Consider the following 15,421-nt stretch of genomic DNA (forward strand, 5'->3'; position numbering starts at 1 on the left):
TAAAGCACCTACTTAGAACAAGCTTAGCAAAGCACAGGGACCGCGGTTCAATCCCCCAGCACCACATGCCAGCCAGCCCTGCCCCCCTGGTGGGCTGAGCTGCCCCCCCATAAATAAATAAATAAAATAAAATAAAAATTTAAAGGGCTGATGATGATGATAATACATATAGCTCAATGATAGAGTGCTTGCTTACGAGGTACTGGGCCTGTGTTTAATCCCCAGCACTACAAAAAATAAAAGCCTAGGCACACTCATAACTGCCTCTATTGCCTGAAACTCTTAGAACATCTGTGGATGAATTTAAAATAGGGAAGGGATAGGGAAGTATGTGGGGTGTGTGTGCGTATGCGTGTGTTATGTGTGTGTGTGTGTGTCAGGACTCCAGGAGGAGTTGGGAAGGTTGTGGGTCACAGAGGAGCGTATTAGTCTGTGCTTACTAGAGAAACAAGTTTTAATGCAGGATATATGTAAGAATTTACAAGATTGGCTTATAGTAGCTACCCACAGAGTCAGGTGTGGAAGAGTATAGAAGGTCTATCCATGCACAGGAGAGCTGAAGGAACCAGTTGAAGGCCTGGACCACTGTAGTGTTCCATGAGAGTGTATCAGGAGGCCGAAGGGTATGCACTAGAAGGCTGAAGAGTCCACACTGAAAGGCAGGAGATGATGTCCAAGGTGAATGTGAAGATGAGCTTCTCCAAAGAAACAGAAGCAAGCCTTCCTTCTTCGTTCTCATACCATTCAGGCAACAAGTCTAATAAGGGTGGGTCTTCTGTTTTCAGTAAATCCTCTCATCCATACCCAGAACTATGTTGATCCAATTTAGTTGGGCACTTCTTACTCAAATTGACACAGTTAACTATCACAAGGAGGGAGATGACCTTCTCTTGGTAGATAGAGAATGAGCTTACAGGTCCTAAGGTGCCGCACTGAAGAGGACTGTTGCACTAATGAACACTTCACACTCTGGGCTTGTTATGGTTGAGCTTGAGAATATCCTCTGAAAGCCTCATGTACTCATAGAAAGGGATTTTTGATAGAATTACGGGAACAGGGAGAGACAGTTGATTTGCTGTTAAAAGGGCAGGTCACTAGGGGTGTTACCTGGAAGGGTATGTTTCTCACTTCTCTCTGCTTCCTGGCTGCCACAATGTGAGCAGATCTCCTTGTTCCAAGTTGGTAACGGCGAATCTTTTAGAGCTTTCAGTGATACAAATAGCCCATTGTGGTATATGCCATAGATTTCCCACTACTGTCCTAGGTACCACCCCATGCCATTTTATGTTTTCTCCCTTTGAGTGTGCTGAACAAGTGCTGAAACTTCTGACACATTGATCCAAAATAAGTTTTCCTCCTTTAAGTTTTGTCACATATTTGTCCCAGTAATGAGGAAAGTGACTGAGGGCACATGTCTCCCGTGTAGCCATTAAGTCTACAAGTTAGTCTTTCCCATCCTGAAGACTTCAGATCTCATGACCAGGTCCCATTTGATCTAAAGTTATGTCCCCTTGAAATATTATATCCTGAGTACTTCACATTTGTGAACCATTTGATCACCTTAGTCTTTCTAAAAGAAGGAAACTCAGGGTGCAGGATACTAATTGTCTTACCTAGAATGTTACTGGGCTGGTTTGAGAAGAGCTGGGATATGAACCCGGAGTCTTTTAGAGCTGACACTGTTTGCCAGATCTCTTACTGATTCCTATCTACCAGAGCAAAAGATAATCAGGCATCCACTTTAATGAAGACCTTAGGTCCTGTGGTTGGAAGTCTCTAAGAGACTGAGGGAAACAAAAATAAATATGCCTGAGGATAGTGTGCTGTAGTGTTGAAGGCAGCTCTAGATACTGCAGCCAGTGTTCTGCAAGTTCAGGAAGATTTGGCACCCACTGGGTGAGGAAGTAACCAGGGGTCCTCGCACCTCTGGCAGCACCCTTCAGGGCTTTGTGGAGAGAACTGGGATTATTTCTGAACATTTGCTCACTTGGTAAAAAATTAATCCTAAACGAGTTTGTTATCTCTAGGGAATTAGTTTCTCTAGAGAATCCTCTGGGGTTCCAGGATGGTCCAAGGATACCAAAATATGCACATATTCAAGTCCCTTATATAAAATGGCATAGTTCTTTTGTTTGTTTTTGAGACAGGATGTGATGAGTGAATGAAACAGTGTGTCCATATATTGAAGCATTACCTTGGCCATATAAGAAAGAATGAGCATGGTGGCACACACTGGGCTGCTGCATATGGGAATTAAAGGCTATCCTGTCTTTTTTTCCCCTAACCACAAAGGGTCACATATTTCATTTCTATCACATGTCCAGAAGAAGCAAATCAATTTAAGTACTACATTAGTTTCTTATGGCTGCCATAATAAATTACTACAAGCTTGGAGGCTTTGATTTCTGGATCCATGGCTTTGCCCTTGTGGTCATCTATCCTTTTTTTCTTTTGATACTGGGGGTTGAATCCAAGACCTTCACACTGAGCTGCAGCCTCAGCCCTTTTTTATTTTATATTTTGGGACAGGGTGTCACTAAGTTGGCCAAACAGGGCTCAAATTTGTAATCCTTCTGCCTCAGCCTCCCAGAGTGCTGAGATCACAGACATGTGGCACCATGCCCTCTGCTTGTGATCTCTCTCTTTCTCTGTGTCTCTCTATCTCTGTCTCTGTGTCTTTCTGTGTCTCTCTGTCTCCGTGTCTGTTCTCTGTCTCTCTCTCTCTCTCTGTGCGTGTGCGCACGCACGTATGCGTACCTGCCTGTCCGTCTGTCATTGTCTCTCCCAGTCTCTGTGTGCCTCTCAACAGGATCTTACTTTGTTTCCCAGGGTGTCCTCAAACTTGCAATTTTCCTGTCTCAGCCTGCCAAGTAGCTGAGATCACAGGTATGCACTCTATACCCAGCTCTTCTTTCTTTGTTCTTGAAGGGTGGCACATATTTGCTGTTGAATAGTGTATGAATTTGTTTCTCACCTGTAGGATTTTGGGAGTCCAACCCCCTGTTGATTTTTGTCCAGTTAATTAACTTTTCAGTCCAAGTTGGCATTGTTGCTCAAAAACCTTTGGGTCTCTTCAGTATATGATGCAAGTTGTATCACTAGATGAAGTTTTCTATAATCCTGTATAATTTCATTCCTGTTCTTAGCTTCTGTAAAACCAATGAGAGGATTCATGAATTTCATGCTTGCTCTCTTTGGCATTAGCAAAGTTTGTCTAACCACACCATTGACCCCTCTAGAACACATTTTCTTTTTTTTATTTTTTTTTCTTTGTTTTCTTTTTTTGAGACATAGTCTCACTGTGTGGTTTAGGCTGGCCTTGAACTCACAGAAACCCGTACTTCAGCCTCTTGAGTGCTAGCATGGTAGATCTGCACCACCGTGATAGCAATTACTACACATTTTCTTAGCAGGGGATCTCTTGATTTTAGTATTTTGTTTATTTACTTGTTTGTTTTTCTGGGTAATCCAAAAATTTCCTAAATCAAATCCAGGTCTTTCTCTGCATTAGTTCTCTCAATTTATCTGTTCATCTCGAGACATTTTACTACAACCAGCACAAAGAAACCAGGCTGAACCTTTAGTACTTCACCTGGAGATTTACTCAGCCAAATTCATGAGTTCATTGCATATATTACTACTTCTACACATAAACAGGTCCTTCACTTTCACGGAGACATAGTCTGGTTAGCAGAGTCTTTATATTCCTGTTTCTACCAACAGTCTGTCAAGACAATCTGGGCCTTTTCTATTGTGCTTCTAGGCCTCTTTCCAGCTTGTCTTCATTGACAAGTTCCAAAGGCACTGTCACATTTTCAGACACCTAACTCCTGGTAACAAAGTTTGTGTTCCTTTCTTGTATTTTCTATAAGAAATTTATACAAACTTGGTTGTTTAAAAGAACAGAAGTTTAGTCTGTCCTATTTCTCTAGCCAGAAGTCTGAAATCAGTATCACTAGGCCAAAATCACTATCCTAGCTAGCCTGCGCTCCTGCTGAAGGCTCTAAAGGAAAATCTCCCTTGTATCTTCCAGCTTGTGGTAGCTGGTGATTTTTTTCTTTTGTTTCCTGGTGATATTTTTGTAGAAGGTCCAGTCTCCACAGGGTGAAATCTGCTCCATCTTTCTATCACCTTACTGTTTTTTAGACCACTGAGCTATCTCACCAGCCTGCCTTACCTTTTTTTGAGAAAGAATTTTGCTATGTAGTTCAGGCTGGTTTTGAACTCTCTGTGTAGCCCTAGCTGGCCTTGAACTCACAGCAATCCTCCTGCCTTAGCCTCCCAAGTGCTGGGATTATAGGTGTGCACCAGTACTTCTGACCACCTTGCCTTCCTGAATGTGGAATTTCCTTCTGTTTCCTCTCAAGGATACATGAGGTGCAGTTAAAGTCTACCAGGATATTCCCTTTCTCAAGATCCTTAACTTCAACATATCTCCAAAGATGCTTTTCCTAAGTAAGATAACATTTATTCAGTCTGTGGGATCAGACTGATATTATTAGCATCTATTATTTAGCCTACTACCAGTGGAAAGTTCACTAGTGGTTGTCTGAGGCCAAGGGTACTATGGGGAAAATAGAATTTCCTTTTGGAGTGATGAAAATATTCTAAAATCAATTACAATAATGTTGCACAACTCTAACTATATTAAAATCTATTGAGTGCTATATTTTAAATGGGTGGATTTTATGAACAGTGACTTGTGTCAATAAAACTATTACAAATTTTTAAATGGAATCAGTTCCTATGGACCCTCTGCATAGACCCTGATATTTTTGAGCTGATGTGTGATTCCCAGTCCCCTGTTCTATAATTGTGAATTGGATGTGAGATTGAAATGGCACAGTATACTGCAATCTTGTTAGCAAGAGTGCATCCAAGGTGGCCTTGTCTTGATATTTCTGGATGTCTTGATGTTCCCACAAGGCCAGTATTGTGTGGTTGTGGGTTTAGAGAATGGCAGCCTGACTGTTCTTGTGTAAAGCTCCCCATTATTATCTGATGGTTCCACTGTTTAATTATGGATTGCAAAATAGTAATTAGACTTAATGGTGACTCTTCTTTCATATTTATAACATGGAATTTTTCTGTCAATAAGCTTTTCCTCACTAGGTATAGTGGTACACATCTGCAATCTCAGCACTTTGTGAAGGTGAGAGAGGAGGATCACAGGTGCAGGCCCAGCTTGGGCAGCCTTTGTGAGACCCTGTCTCAAAATAAAAACACCTGAGAAACTGGACTTGGTGGTTCACATCCACAATCTTAGCACAAGGGAGGCCAAAGCAGGAGGATTGCCACAAATTTGAAGCCAACCTAGGTTACGTAATGAGTTTAAGACTGGCCTGAACTAAATAAATAGCAAGACCCTGCCTCAAAATAAAACAAACAAAAGCAAGACCTGATGATATAACTCAATGATTAAGTGCCCTCAGGACTAAAAAGATGCAGCTGCAAGTCAGGCATGGATGCACATTCCAGAATGTGAGTAATCCAGAGTGTGAGCCCATGCTGGGCAATTTAGCAAGACCCTGTTCAAACTAAGAAAGAGCTGAGGATATACTCAGTGACTTGGCCCTAGATCCAGTCCTCAAGACCAATAAACAATAACAAAGGCAGCATTTTCTGTGTAAAAATGTTCTTGTCAGTCTTCCCGGTGCAATGACTGCCCCCAGAAGCCAGGGGTGGGTCTCCCTTCAATAGCATTTTAAACTCAGGGCTGTGTATCTGGTACACTTTAGACTATTTCATTGTGTACAGTTCCATCCACATACCCAGTGGGGGTTCCTAAGGCCCTTCCTATCACTTTTGGAGCTCCTTACATGACCTCTTTTTTTGTTTTGTTTTTTTACCCGACCTCTTTTGGTCTTTTGTAGCTTGCTGGCATTTAGGTCCGCAGATGGCTTGTTGGTCTAAAGTCCTTTTTATAGGGTGAAATGGCATGCAGAATATGCAGTTGTGGGCTCTGTTCTGCTTATTGCTTTTGGACCTTTTTTGTGAACAGATCTAAGAAATAACATGTGTTTAAAATAAAACTAAAAAAAGCCCTATAATTTCACACTGATGTTTCCAGTTCATATTAACCTTACAGGGTTTTCTTTCATTTTAAACATACATCTGTTCTGCTACTCTGAATATATTGGTTTCTAATATCATTAGTGTAACTGCTTGCTTTGTTCTTAGTTTCAGAATTAATATTAACACTGATGACAAAATATGACCTAAAAGCTTAAGATTACTTTGCAGTCCTGTTTGGCCTTAAAATGTAGACCTTCTGTGAGAACATGTCATTTTGGTTCTTGGTTTCCTCCTCCCCCTACACCTCCTGCCGAAAGGCCACTCAACAGTTTTTTGCCACCAATTTTAATACCCAACTCATTTGTTTTGGTTGATTTTGAATTTTTAGAAATTATACCTTTTTCTCTTGACTGTTCTATTTTTTCAGTTGTAAAAATTTTACACAAGTAAAGATCGGTAACAGGTTTAGAAAAGGCTGATTTCCAGCCCACATCCTGATACTTGTTTATCTTTGATTTTTTTTTCCCCTAGTGTTTTATGTGAAGATTAAAGCAATTCTGATTCCCCAGGTCTTATACAAAAAGCATTGGGTAGTGCAGTGTGTGATGGTATTTTAAATAACAGCTGTGCATGTTTCCTTTCTACTTCCTTTTTTTCTTTGCGGAACCAGGGATTGAACTCAGGCCCTTGCACTTGCCAGGGTAGTGCTTATTCCACTGAGCCGTCTCTACTTTCTTGTTCTTGGTGCTTACTGTATGATATATTGTTGAGCCTCTGAAGACTTGTACTGTACACATCAAGCAAATGTTGAAAGTTGTAAAGTTTTTCTGTTTACTCTTTTTGTGTGGTGCCTCATTTGGGACCCAGCACCTCATGAGTGTTAAGTGCCTTATATACACCCCTAGCCCCACCCCCTCCAGCTTTAAAAAAAAAAATTTTATCATCCATGGATCAAGAATGACAGTACTGGGGCTGGAGAGATGGCTCAGTGGTCTAAAGCACCTACTTGAAACAAGCTTGGCAAAGCACAGGGACCGCGGTTCGATCCCCAGCACCACATGCCAGCCAGACCCGCCCCCTGGTGGGCTGAGCTGGCCACACACACACACAATAAATAAATGTAATAAAAAAAAAAAAAAAAAAAAAGAATGACAGTACTTACGTTACTGAGTTGTTAGAGAATTAAAAGTATTAACACATGTAAAATTTTTATAGCTATGCCTGCCATTTTGTAACTGCCGGAGTATTGGCTGCTCTTACAGAATTTGGCTTTCATGGTCTGGTAAGACCCAGTCATGGTTACAATTTGGACATTTAAGTTTTTGATAGTGAACAGGGGAGGTGAAGCAGAGATAAAGATAGTTACATGCTCCTCAGCCCTTTTCAGCCTTTTTGCTGAAACTGTCCTTGTTTTGGAATGGAAAGAAATACCATTACCTCCTTTGGCTGGACAAAGCCTGAGAATTTTCCCACCTGGAAATGTCAGTATACCAGTATTTTCAGAGAATGAGCAGCCAGAGAATGAAAGGCAACCCAGCCCAAAGGTCAGATCCTGGGGCCTTCTATAGAAAGGAGCCATTGTAGCTAATCCAGGGTCGACCCTGTGTGATCCTGAACAACCTGTCTCGGAAGAATATAGGAAATGATTTTGTCTCCAAGAAAGCCCCTTGGCCACCAGGGTAACTCTTGCATAATGCAACCCATCCATTCCTCCTGGTTTGCAGAGCCAGACTATCTCAATGTCCATCCCTGCCATAGGTCAGAAATGGCACCAGATATCTAGTATGGTAATACCCATATAGCACTAGGCACTGGGCTGGTAGTAGGTCCTGGTGAGGTATTGCCTCTTTGTGGAAGGGGCCTAAGAACTTGTTCCTTGAGCTCTGTTTAGCATATCTTGTGTCAATGTAAACATAGCTTGTTCCTTCTAAAACCTACTTCCTTCTGTTCTGTTTCATGGTAGTAGACAAAACTGCACAAAATTTTTACAGTGTCACAGACATACAAAATAATCCAAAGTGCTAATGAGAAGTTAGGTATGGACTTGTCTAGTTCAGATTTTCTTTCCCTCCAGCATGACCGCTGTGTTTGCATTGCTGAGCTTTTTCTGGTCCCTCTGCACCTGCACTGCTCCCACATGTCTGTCCTTTAGGGACAAGCCCTTATCAGGCAGTTGACTATGGAGGGCCTCTTTATCCTCAGAACATTGTGTTTCCAACCGGAAATTGATGGGGTCATTGAAAGTCAGGAGTGTTGGCAGAATCTCTTAGTGACCCTTGTTCAGGCAGTTTCTCCCTATCCCTGTCTCTTTCTCTGTCCACTTGATAGCAGATCTCCCAGCTTCTCTTTCCTGGTCTTTTCCCTCTCTTGTTGCCTTGCTCTGATTTCCATAAGTGAAAAGCAGTGGTGGGATGGAGTGTGGAGATGGGTAATAGATATTGAAGACATGGACAACACTCTTTAATTTCCATTCTTGTCAAGTCCACATTTGTTTTCTGCCCCAAACCCCTGCTGTTTTGTCTATTTGTTGACTGTTGGGCTCAACATTCTGGTGACTTGCGAGGACAATTGTGCAAGCAGGGCAGGACACCTGCCTTGCTGGAAGGGATTGGGCATTTCTATAGAGGGAAAAGATGCTTCTCTAAAGTAAGAGTTAACTCAGACTTCACTTCTTTGGGCATAGAACAGATTCACTGTGGTGATATACCTACAACACTCAGAAGTGAGTCTTTGGGTGCAGAAAGGATGGTTATTGGAAGGCAGGCCCTACTAGGTCCTTCCTGAAACATGGCAGCCTGGACAGAGGGCCATGGCAAACAGTAGCTTTCACTTGCCATCTTTGAGTGTTGCTTTCCTCTGTCCCTTGCTGGTGCAGGCAGCAAAGGAATATAGATTCCCTGTAAGCATGGCCAGATACACCCCATATAGATTTTTGTGCACGTAACTCCACAGCAGAGAAAACACAGCAATAGGGTGGCTGTGAAAAATGAATGCACCTCCATACCCCTAAGCAAAGGCAAAAGTGGCAGGCCTGAGTCAGCTTTGGATAGGCTTTATAACCTCACGCTGGCTCTTTGGCCCTCTGTGACAAGCAGGGCTTAAAATGGCTCCCTGCTCTCTCAGCTGAGTTCTCTTTGCATTAGGGTGGAACAGCTGTCTTTTGAAGGCTCTCTCTGCCCATCTTGTGTCTTTGTTTCTTAGTGCCTTTTATTGGCTGCAGATTGGGGTCTGACAGCTTTTCTCTAAGAGATGGATTCCAGAGGAGGCCAGGCAGAGCAGCTGCAACCATCTCAGTCAGCTCCAGAGGCCAACAGGCTTGCAGGAAGAGTGGGTGGGAGGGAGAGTCACATGGCTATGCTTCTCCATTTGGGATTAAACTACTTCCTGTTTTTACTTTTAGGACGAATACCTTTCCCTTGTGGCCAGGCTCATTATCCATTTTCGAGACATTCGTAAGTAAGATTTCACATTTCTGGGTTGTTATGAAACAACTGTGAGGGAGACGAGCTCTTCTGCTGTTTAGTAGGGGCTGTCCAGGCAGTGCCTGAGTTGGAGATCAGTGTCTGCTTGCCTGCTTCTGGGAAGTTCCTCACTGCATGGTACTGGGTTCCAGGTTCCTCATCCTCGCCCAACACCTAACCCTCAGCCTCAAAAATGCAGATTCTGACATGATGGAAATGTTGGCCTCAAAGTGACCAAAACAGTGCTGCTATTTACACTTGTCCATTTGATCTCCTTCTTTTTTTTTTTTTTTTTGATCTCCTTCTTTATAGGATTTTTGCTTTTTAACTTCTAGGCAGTTCTTAAATAAGCAGCTTATCCTGGAACAAACACTTTCCAATTGGTTTTATGGCCCCGTGGGGGCCTGACCTAATGTATGTTTCTATGAGACTGTTTTTAAGGTTAGCTTCCTAAGTCCCCACCCCTTGCTCCTATTTGTCCTGAGGTTCCCCTCACTTTACATTGTGTTCCCTCTGATTCGGTATGTCCACTGTGGTTCTGTCAGTGTGGCCAGGCAGTGGCATTATTAAGACAACTTCAGAAGTGAGAAGTCTTGGTGCTGCTGTGTGTTCCATGGAAACAGTAACTGGAGCTGGTGACCAGCATGGGGTCCAGCCGACAACCTTCTTACTTACCCTATTTGGATAATTGGTGGAGGTGGGCTTCTGACACAAGCTTGTCACCATTCCCTTGTGGCTTAGTAACAGTTGGAACATGGGTTGTAGAGGCAGCTACAGCTGCAGTGTCATTTGCTGAGGGCAGAGAGACATTGAGAGACTGAGGTCAGTATGGTTTGCTTTTTCCCACAGTAACTTTTTATCACAATGGTCAGCAAGATGGATTTCATGAGATCTCATTTTCTCTGGGATGTAGAAACATCTGGGAAATGTGGGAGAAGAGAATCCAGGAATCTGGAAACTAGGCATCCAAATACATAAACACACACACACACAGACACACACCCACACACACACCCTGCTGTGCTCATCAAGATGGCTGCCTAGTGATACACATGATCCTGAAGGTCTCATGTACTCATGTGAAGAGGCTGTCAGTAGTCACTGGACTATTTGGCCAGGTAGACCTGGCCTCCACAGCCAGCCTCAGTCAGGCATCTTCAGTTTCTTCACCTACTGAAATGGAAATATTGTCAAGTTCTAAGCTCCAAAATGGGGTTCCTGTTGTTCTTTTGTTTGTGACCTAAAACCCAAGCTGATATACTAGACCTGGAAAGAAAGAAAAGTAGAATAATCCTGTAGTTCTAGAACCATACCCCAGATTGCCTTACCCTTGGAGCAGTTTCCTGAGGCCCCAGATGGACTCCTGCGTGGGTCTGTGTCCTGTGCCCCCAGGGTCCCTGTGTGTTCTGTGCTGCCAGGAGCAGACATCTCCCCTGGTTGCCAGAAGTACTAGTGGCTTCCTGGGTTGATGCTCTAAGATCTGCTGCCTTATTTTTAGGCAGAGTCAGTTCAGTATTAGCAAATGACCTTTGGTTGAATGCCTTACGAAACTGACTTTCCTATAGAAACATGTTTATATAGAACTTTGTTTACTTTGGTTTTTTTTCTGTTTGTATACAGATAACAAGAAATCTCAAGCGTCTGTGAGTGGTAAGATTTTTTTTCTTTTAAAATAAAGTTTTTCCTAGCCTCAGACTTGGGGCACCAAGTGTGAGATGATATGTGCTTCTTCATGTGCCTGGTTAGCATGTTGCTGGAGGAGTATGTTCAGGAGCTCTCTGGCCGGGTAGAGGCTAACCAGCTGTGTCCTGATCGCTTTTCCTTCCTTTATCTTCTTGCAGACTGAAGTCAGACAATGCTCTTTTATCCTGTTTCACCTGCATAAGATTATACAAACTCATGAAGCTATTAACTCATTACCTAAAAATTTTGAGCTCCTGGGAGAGAACTATTATTATATATTCAGTATAACAATCTCTAGTAGCATGTCTTACAGAGCAGATGTGAAGGCAGTTCTTTAAGTTATAAAATTTCTTTGCAAAACCAGAAATCTTTCCATTTTAATTTCGAGATTTTTTCATATCAGGAATTCTGCCAGTTGAGCCTTGGTCTTGGCTGCTCAGGATGGGATTGAGCTATATTCAAGCTGGCCTTGATCTCCAGCCTTTCAGGAAGGGTGTGAGCTGGCACTACAGTCTGTGTGTCTGTGTCCTTCCCTACACAGTGAGCTATATATGGTGGGTGCCCCTGCCTGTATAGGCCCCACCTCAACTTGTACAGTGATTCTTGGCCTGTCAGGGCTGGAAGGGTCAAGTACATGTGGAGAATGTTCTGTGGCATTGAAGTGGGAAGTCCTTGGCACTACTCAGTTTTGTGGAAAGGTGACCCAACCAGGCCATACCTGTTTGCAGGCTACTGTTTACCAGGAGTGCACACTTTTGTGATGCTGGCATCAGGTGGTCTGTGGTTGTGACATCACTCACTGAGTTGAGTGTGCTTTCTTGAGGAGCTTAGTGAGCCTTAGCACTGCCTCTCAGTGCTCTGTGAAGTTCTCTCACACACTTTGATTTCTAGCGTATTGCTTCTGGCTACACAGCCATGTTGGGGCAGCATCCTGCAGACTTGACAACAGAGGAGGGTTACTGGTGTGTCAACCTACTTGTGCGTTCCCTGCCTGGGGAGTGTCTGCTCAACTTCTCCTGCATCTCTGCTCAGGCCATAGTGCTCCCCTCTGCTGAGGAGAAGAGCCCTTTGTACTTTGTTTCTGGGAATTCCCTACTGTGTGCTCACCAAGCATTGGGGCCTGAATTTGCCTTTTAGGCCTCAGCCCATCTTTACACTAACTGCCAATGTCAGAGGAGATCACTTTTGCCCAGCAGTAGGATCCTGACCTAGGCCAGAGTAAGGATGGGGTGTGCTCCTTGCTCTCATGTGGTTCATGTTCTGATAGCAGTGATTAACATGCATATCCTGCCTCTGGGGTTCTGGCTGTCAATTTTTAGGGCTCCCTCGGGGTAACATGTATAAATGAGATGATGTCTGTGCCCTGTGAGCCTCATATCTGAGAACCTGTCCAGCCCTGGGTACTTCATTGAGATGCTCCTTGTTTATGTTCCCACAGACCCCATGAATGCACTGCAAAGCCTGACCGGTGGACCTACTGCAGGAGCAGCTGGCATCAGCATGCCTCCTCGGGGCCCAGGACAACCCCTAGGTGGCATGGGTGGCCTTGGTGCCATGGGACAGCCAATGCCCCTCTCTGGGCAGCCCCCCCCTGGGACATCTGGGATGACTCCTCATGGCATGACTGTAGTATCCACAGCAACTCCACAGAGTGAGTACCACACTTCCAAGAGGATTTGCCACTTTTTTACAACACAGCATTTTATTCCTTTGCTTGCATTACTATTAAAAGCACAAAGCTCCAAATATTCTCGTCCTTTTGTCTCATTTATAAAGCTTAGTATGGAGAGAAACGCTTCAAGCTCTTTTTGAGTTACTAGAAGCCTTAAGTGAAACTGGACCCGCTTTGTTTTTTCAATTCTGGGGATTGGACCCAGGGTATTCACACAGAGCTGTATCCTTATCCCTTTTTGCTTTTTATTTTGTGACAGAGTCTCCCTAAGTTGTCCCTCCTAGGCTGATACTTGTGATCCTCCTGGCTCAACCTCCCAGGGTACTAGGATCACAGGTGTGCACCACCATGCCGGGCAAAACTAGCCCATCTAGTTAGCCCTAGGTAGAGGTGGGAGAAACTTGTAGGAGGTTTGGGAGGACCTAGGCCAACATCCAAGGGCTGGGTTGTGTTTTATCATGAAAAGAGAAACAGTGTGTTTTAGGCAGTTCTTGGCTGCAGAGCATTGCAGTGTCAGCACCCCATGAGCCCGTGGCCTGAGCCAAGGCCTGGAGCTCTCTCTTCTGGTGTTGCTCTTGCCGTTTGGGCTGTTCTGGCTTGTGACTCATAGCCACATCTTCACTGGGCTGTCCTTGAAGGAGGTGCTTTGTTCTCTGTAGGTCATACCATTGATCCCTGTGTGTGGTTGCCTTGCCCAGGAATGAGAGTGGGTCTGTAATGAGGTGTTCTAATTGGACCAGAGCTATTGTCAGGGAGAATCAATGAATCGCTTCCTCTTTCCAAGACCCAACTTGAATCTTATTCTCATGAACATTTATTCAGTATTTGTATTGTGCTATACACACGACATAGTGCTTCAGTATTTTTTCTCCCTTTATGTAACTGTTTATTTATTTATTTTAGTATGTATGTATGTGGTATAGGATCTCACTACACAGCTTGGACTCATAGTGATTCTCCTGTCTCAGTCTCCCCAGTGCTGGGATTACAGGCATGCATCACCACACCCCGTTTTAGTGGACAGCATACTCGGGGTTCTGGGGTTGACACAGCATGCCCAGGGTTCTAGGGATTAAACCCATATCCTCGCCCTTGCCAGGCAGGTGCTTAGACCACTGAGCTATCTCCCTAGCCCTTGTGTATTTTTCATATAGTTTAATAGGAAATTGTAGAAAAGCACAGAGTATTCCCATGTGCCTTTTGCTCTGTTACTCCCAGTGATAATGTCTTGTTTAGTATGTAGTCAAAAGCAAAATAGTATTAGGACAATAATACCAACTCAAGTCAAGACCGTTGTTGTGTTTTGTTTTGTTTTGTTTGTCTCAGGAATCAAACTCAAGGTCTTTAAGTTTGCCAGGCAAGTGCTGTACCACTGAGCTATATACCTTTGATTTTTAAGACAAGGTCTTACTATGTAGTCTAGGCCGGCCTTGAACTCATATTGATTCTCCTGCCTCAGCCTCCTAAGTGCAGTGATTACAGGTAGGAGTTGCCATGCCCATTGAGACTTTATTTAGACATACTAGTTTTTATATGTATTCTCAGATGTGTACATACAGGTATGTGTAAGCTCTATGAGATCCCCCCTGTGGAATCAGTCAGCCATTATCACAAACATCATTAGGAACCTTGAGCCTTGCTACCATTCATCTACCCTTCCCCTCTACAGTGTGTCACTTTATGATTCTTGTAGAAATGAAATCATACTGTAACTTCAGAGACTGGCTGTTTTACTCCTCAGATCCCATTGAGATCCATTGAAGTTGAACAAGTAGTTTATGCCATTAATTGCTGAGAGTGTTCCCTGGGATGGACTTCCTGTTTGCTTTCGACTCACCCTTGAAGGACATTTGGGTTGTTTCCAGTTTCATGTTGCTCTGGACATCTATCTGTATAGAGATTTGGTGTTTGGGTATATTTTTGTCATAGTTCCCTCACAATAGCCCTATGAAGCAAGATGTGGTAGAACATGCCTGTAATCTCAGCACTTGGAATGCTGAGGCAGTAGGATTGCCATGAATTCAAAACGAGCCTGGGCTATATAGTGAGTTGAAGGAAAAGAATAATAGCAAGAAAAAGGAGAACCACCACCCTATAAAGAGGGCTGACTCACTCACTATCCTTGCTTTGGCAGTGAGGTAGCTGTGGCAAGAACTACAGTCTCACCTGGGCCAGGAGCTGGAATGGAAAACCATTGCCTTCTTTGCCCCCACACCCTCCCCTGTGTCAGGTTTCCTATAAGATACTACCTTCCCCTTTCTAGTGGCTGTGGGAGTCCTTCTTCCCACCTCCTCTTGCACTGGAACCTTCCTCCATCCTCAGCCACTCCCTGTCTTCTCACATTTCTCTTTCCTGCTTCCTTTCTCTCTCTTTTTTAGAAACAAGGTCTTCTATGTAGTTGAGGCTGCAACTACATAACCGAGGCTTTCCCTGAACTCAGAGCAATCCTCTTGTCTTAGTCTCCCAAATGCTGAGATTACAGGTATGCACCCAGCGCTTCTGGACTTCTTGCCATCTAATCTTGATACATTATAGTTTCCTTATCCTTACACAATCTCCATTTGGTCCTTCATCCTAAGCACCTCTCTTC

General features: G+C 43.6%; 1 protein-coding gene across 10 annotated transcripts in view; it reads left to right on the top strand.

The window, feature by feature from the left end:
• Positions 1-15,421, top strand: part of Med15 (mediator complex subunit 15) — a 72,788-nt gene that overhangs the window by 31,128 nt on the left and 26,239 nt on the right. For all 10 annotated transcript variants that reach the window (XM_023711760.1, XM_004628002.3, XM_023711756.1 and 7 more), the window contains 3 exons: positions 9,416-9,467; positions 11,097-11,126; positions 12,598-12,810. In XM_023711760.1, the coding sequence (XP_023567528.1) occupies positions 9,416-9,467; positions 11,097-11,126; positions 12,598-12,810 (295 nt within the window). The remainder of the gene's footprint in view (positions 1-9,415; positions 9,468-11,096; positions 11,127-12,597; positions 12,811-15,421) is intronic.

The sequence above is a fragment of the Octodon degus genome, unplaced genomic scaffold (genome assembly GCF_000260255.1).
Source record: "Octodon degus isolate 3935 unplaced genomic scaffold, OctDeg1.0 scaffold00021, whole genome shotgun sequence".
Lineage (NCBI taxonomy): Eukaryota > Metazoa > Chordata > Mammalia > Rodentia > Octodontidae > Octodon > Octodon degus.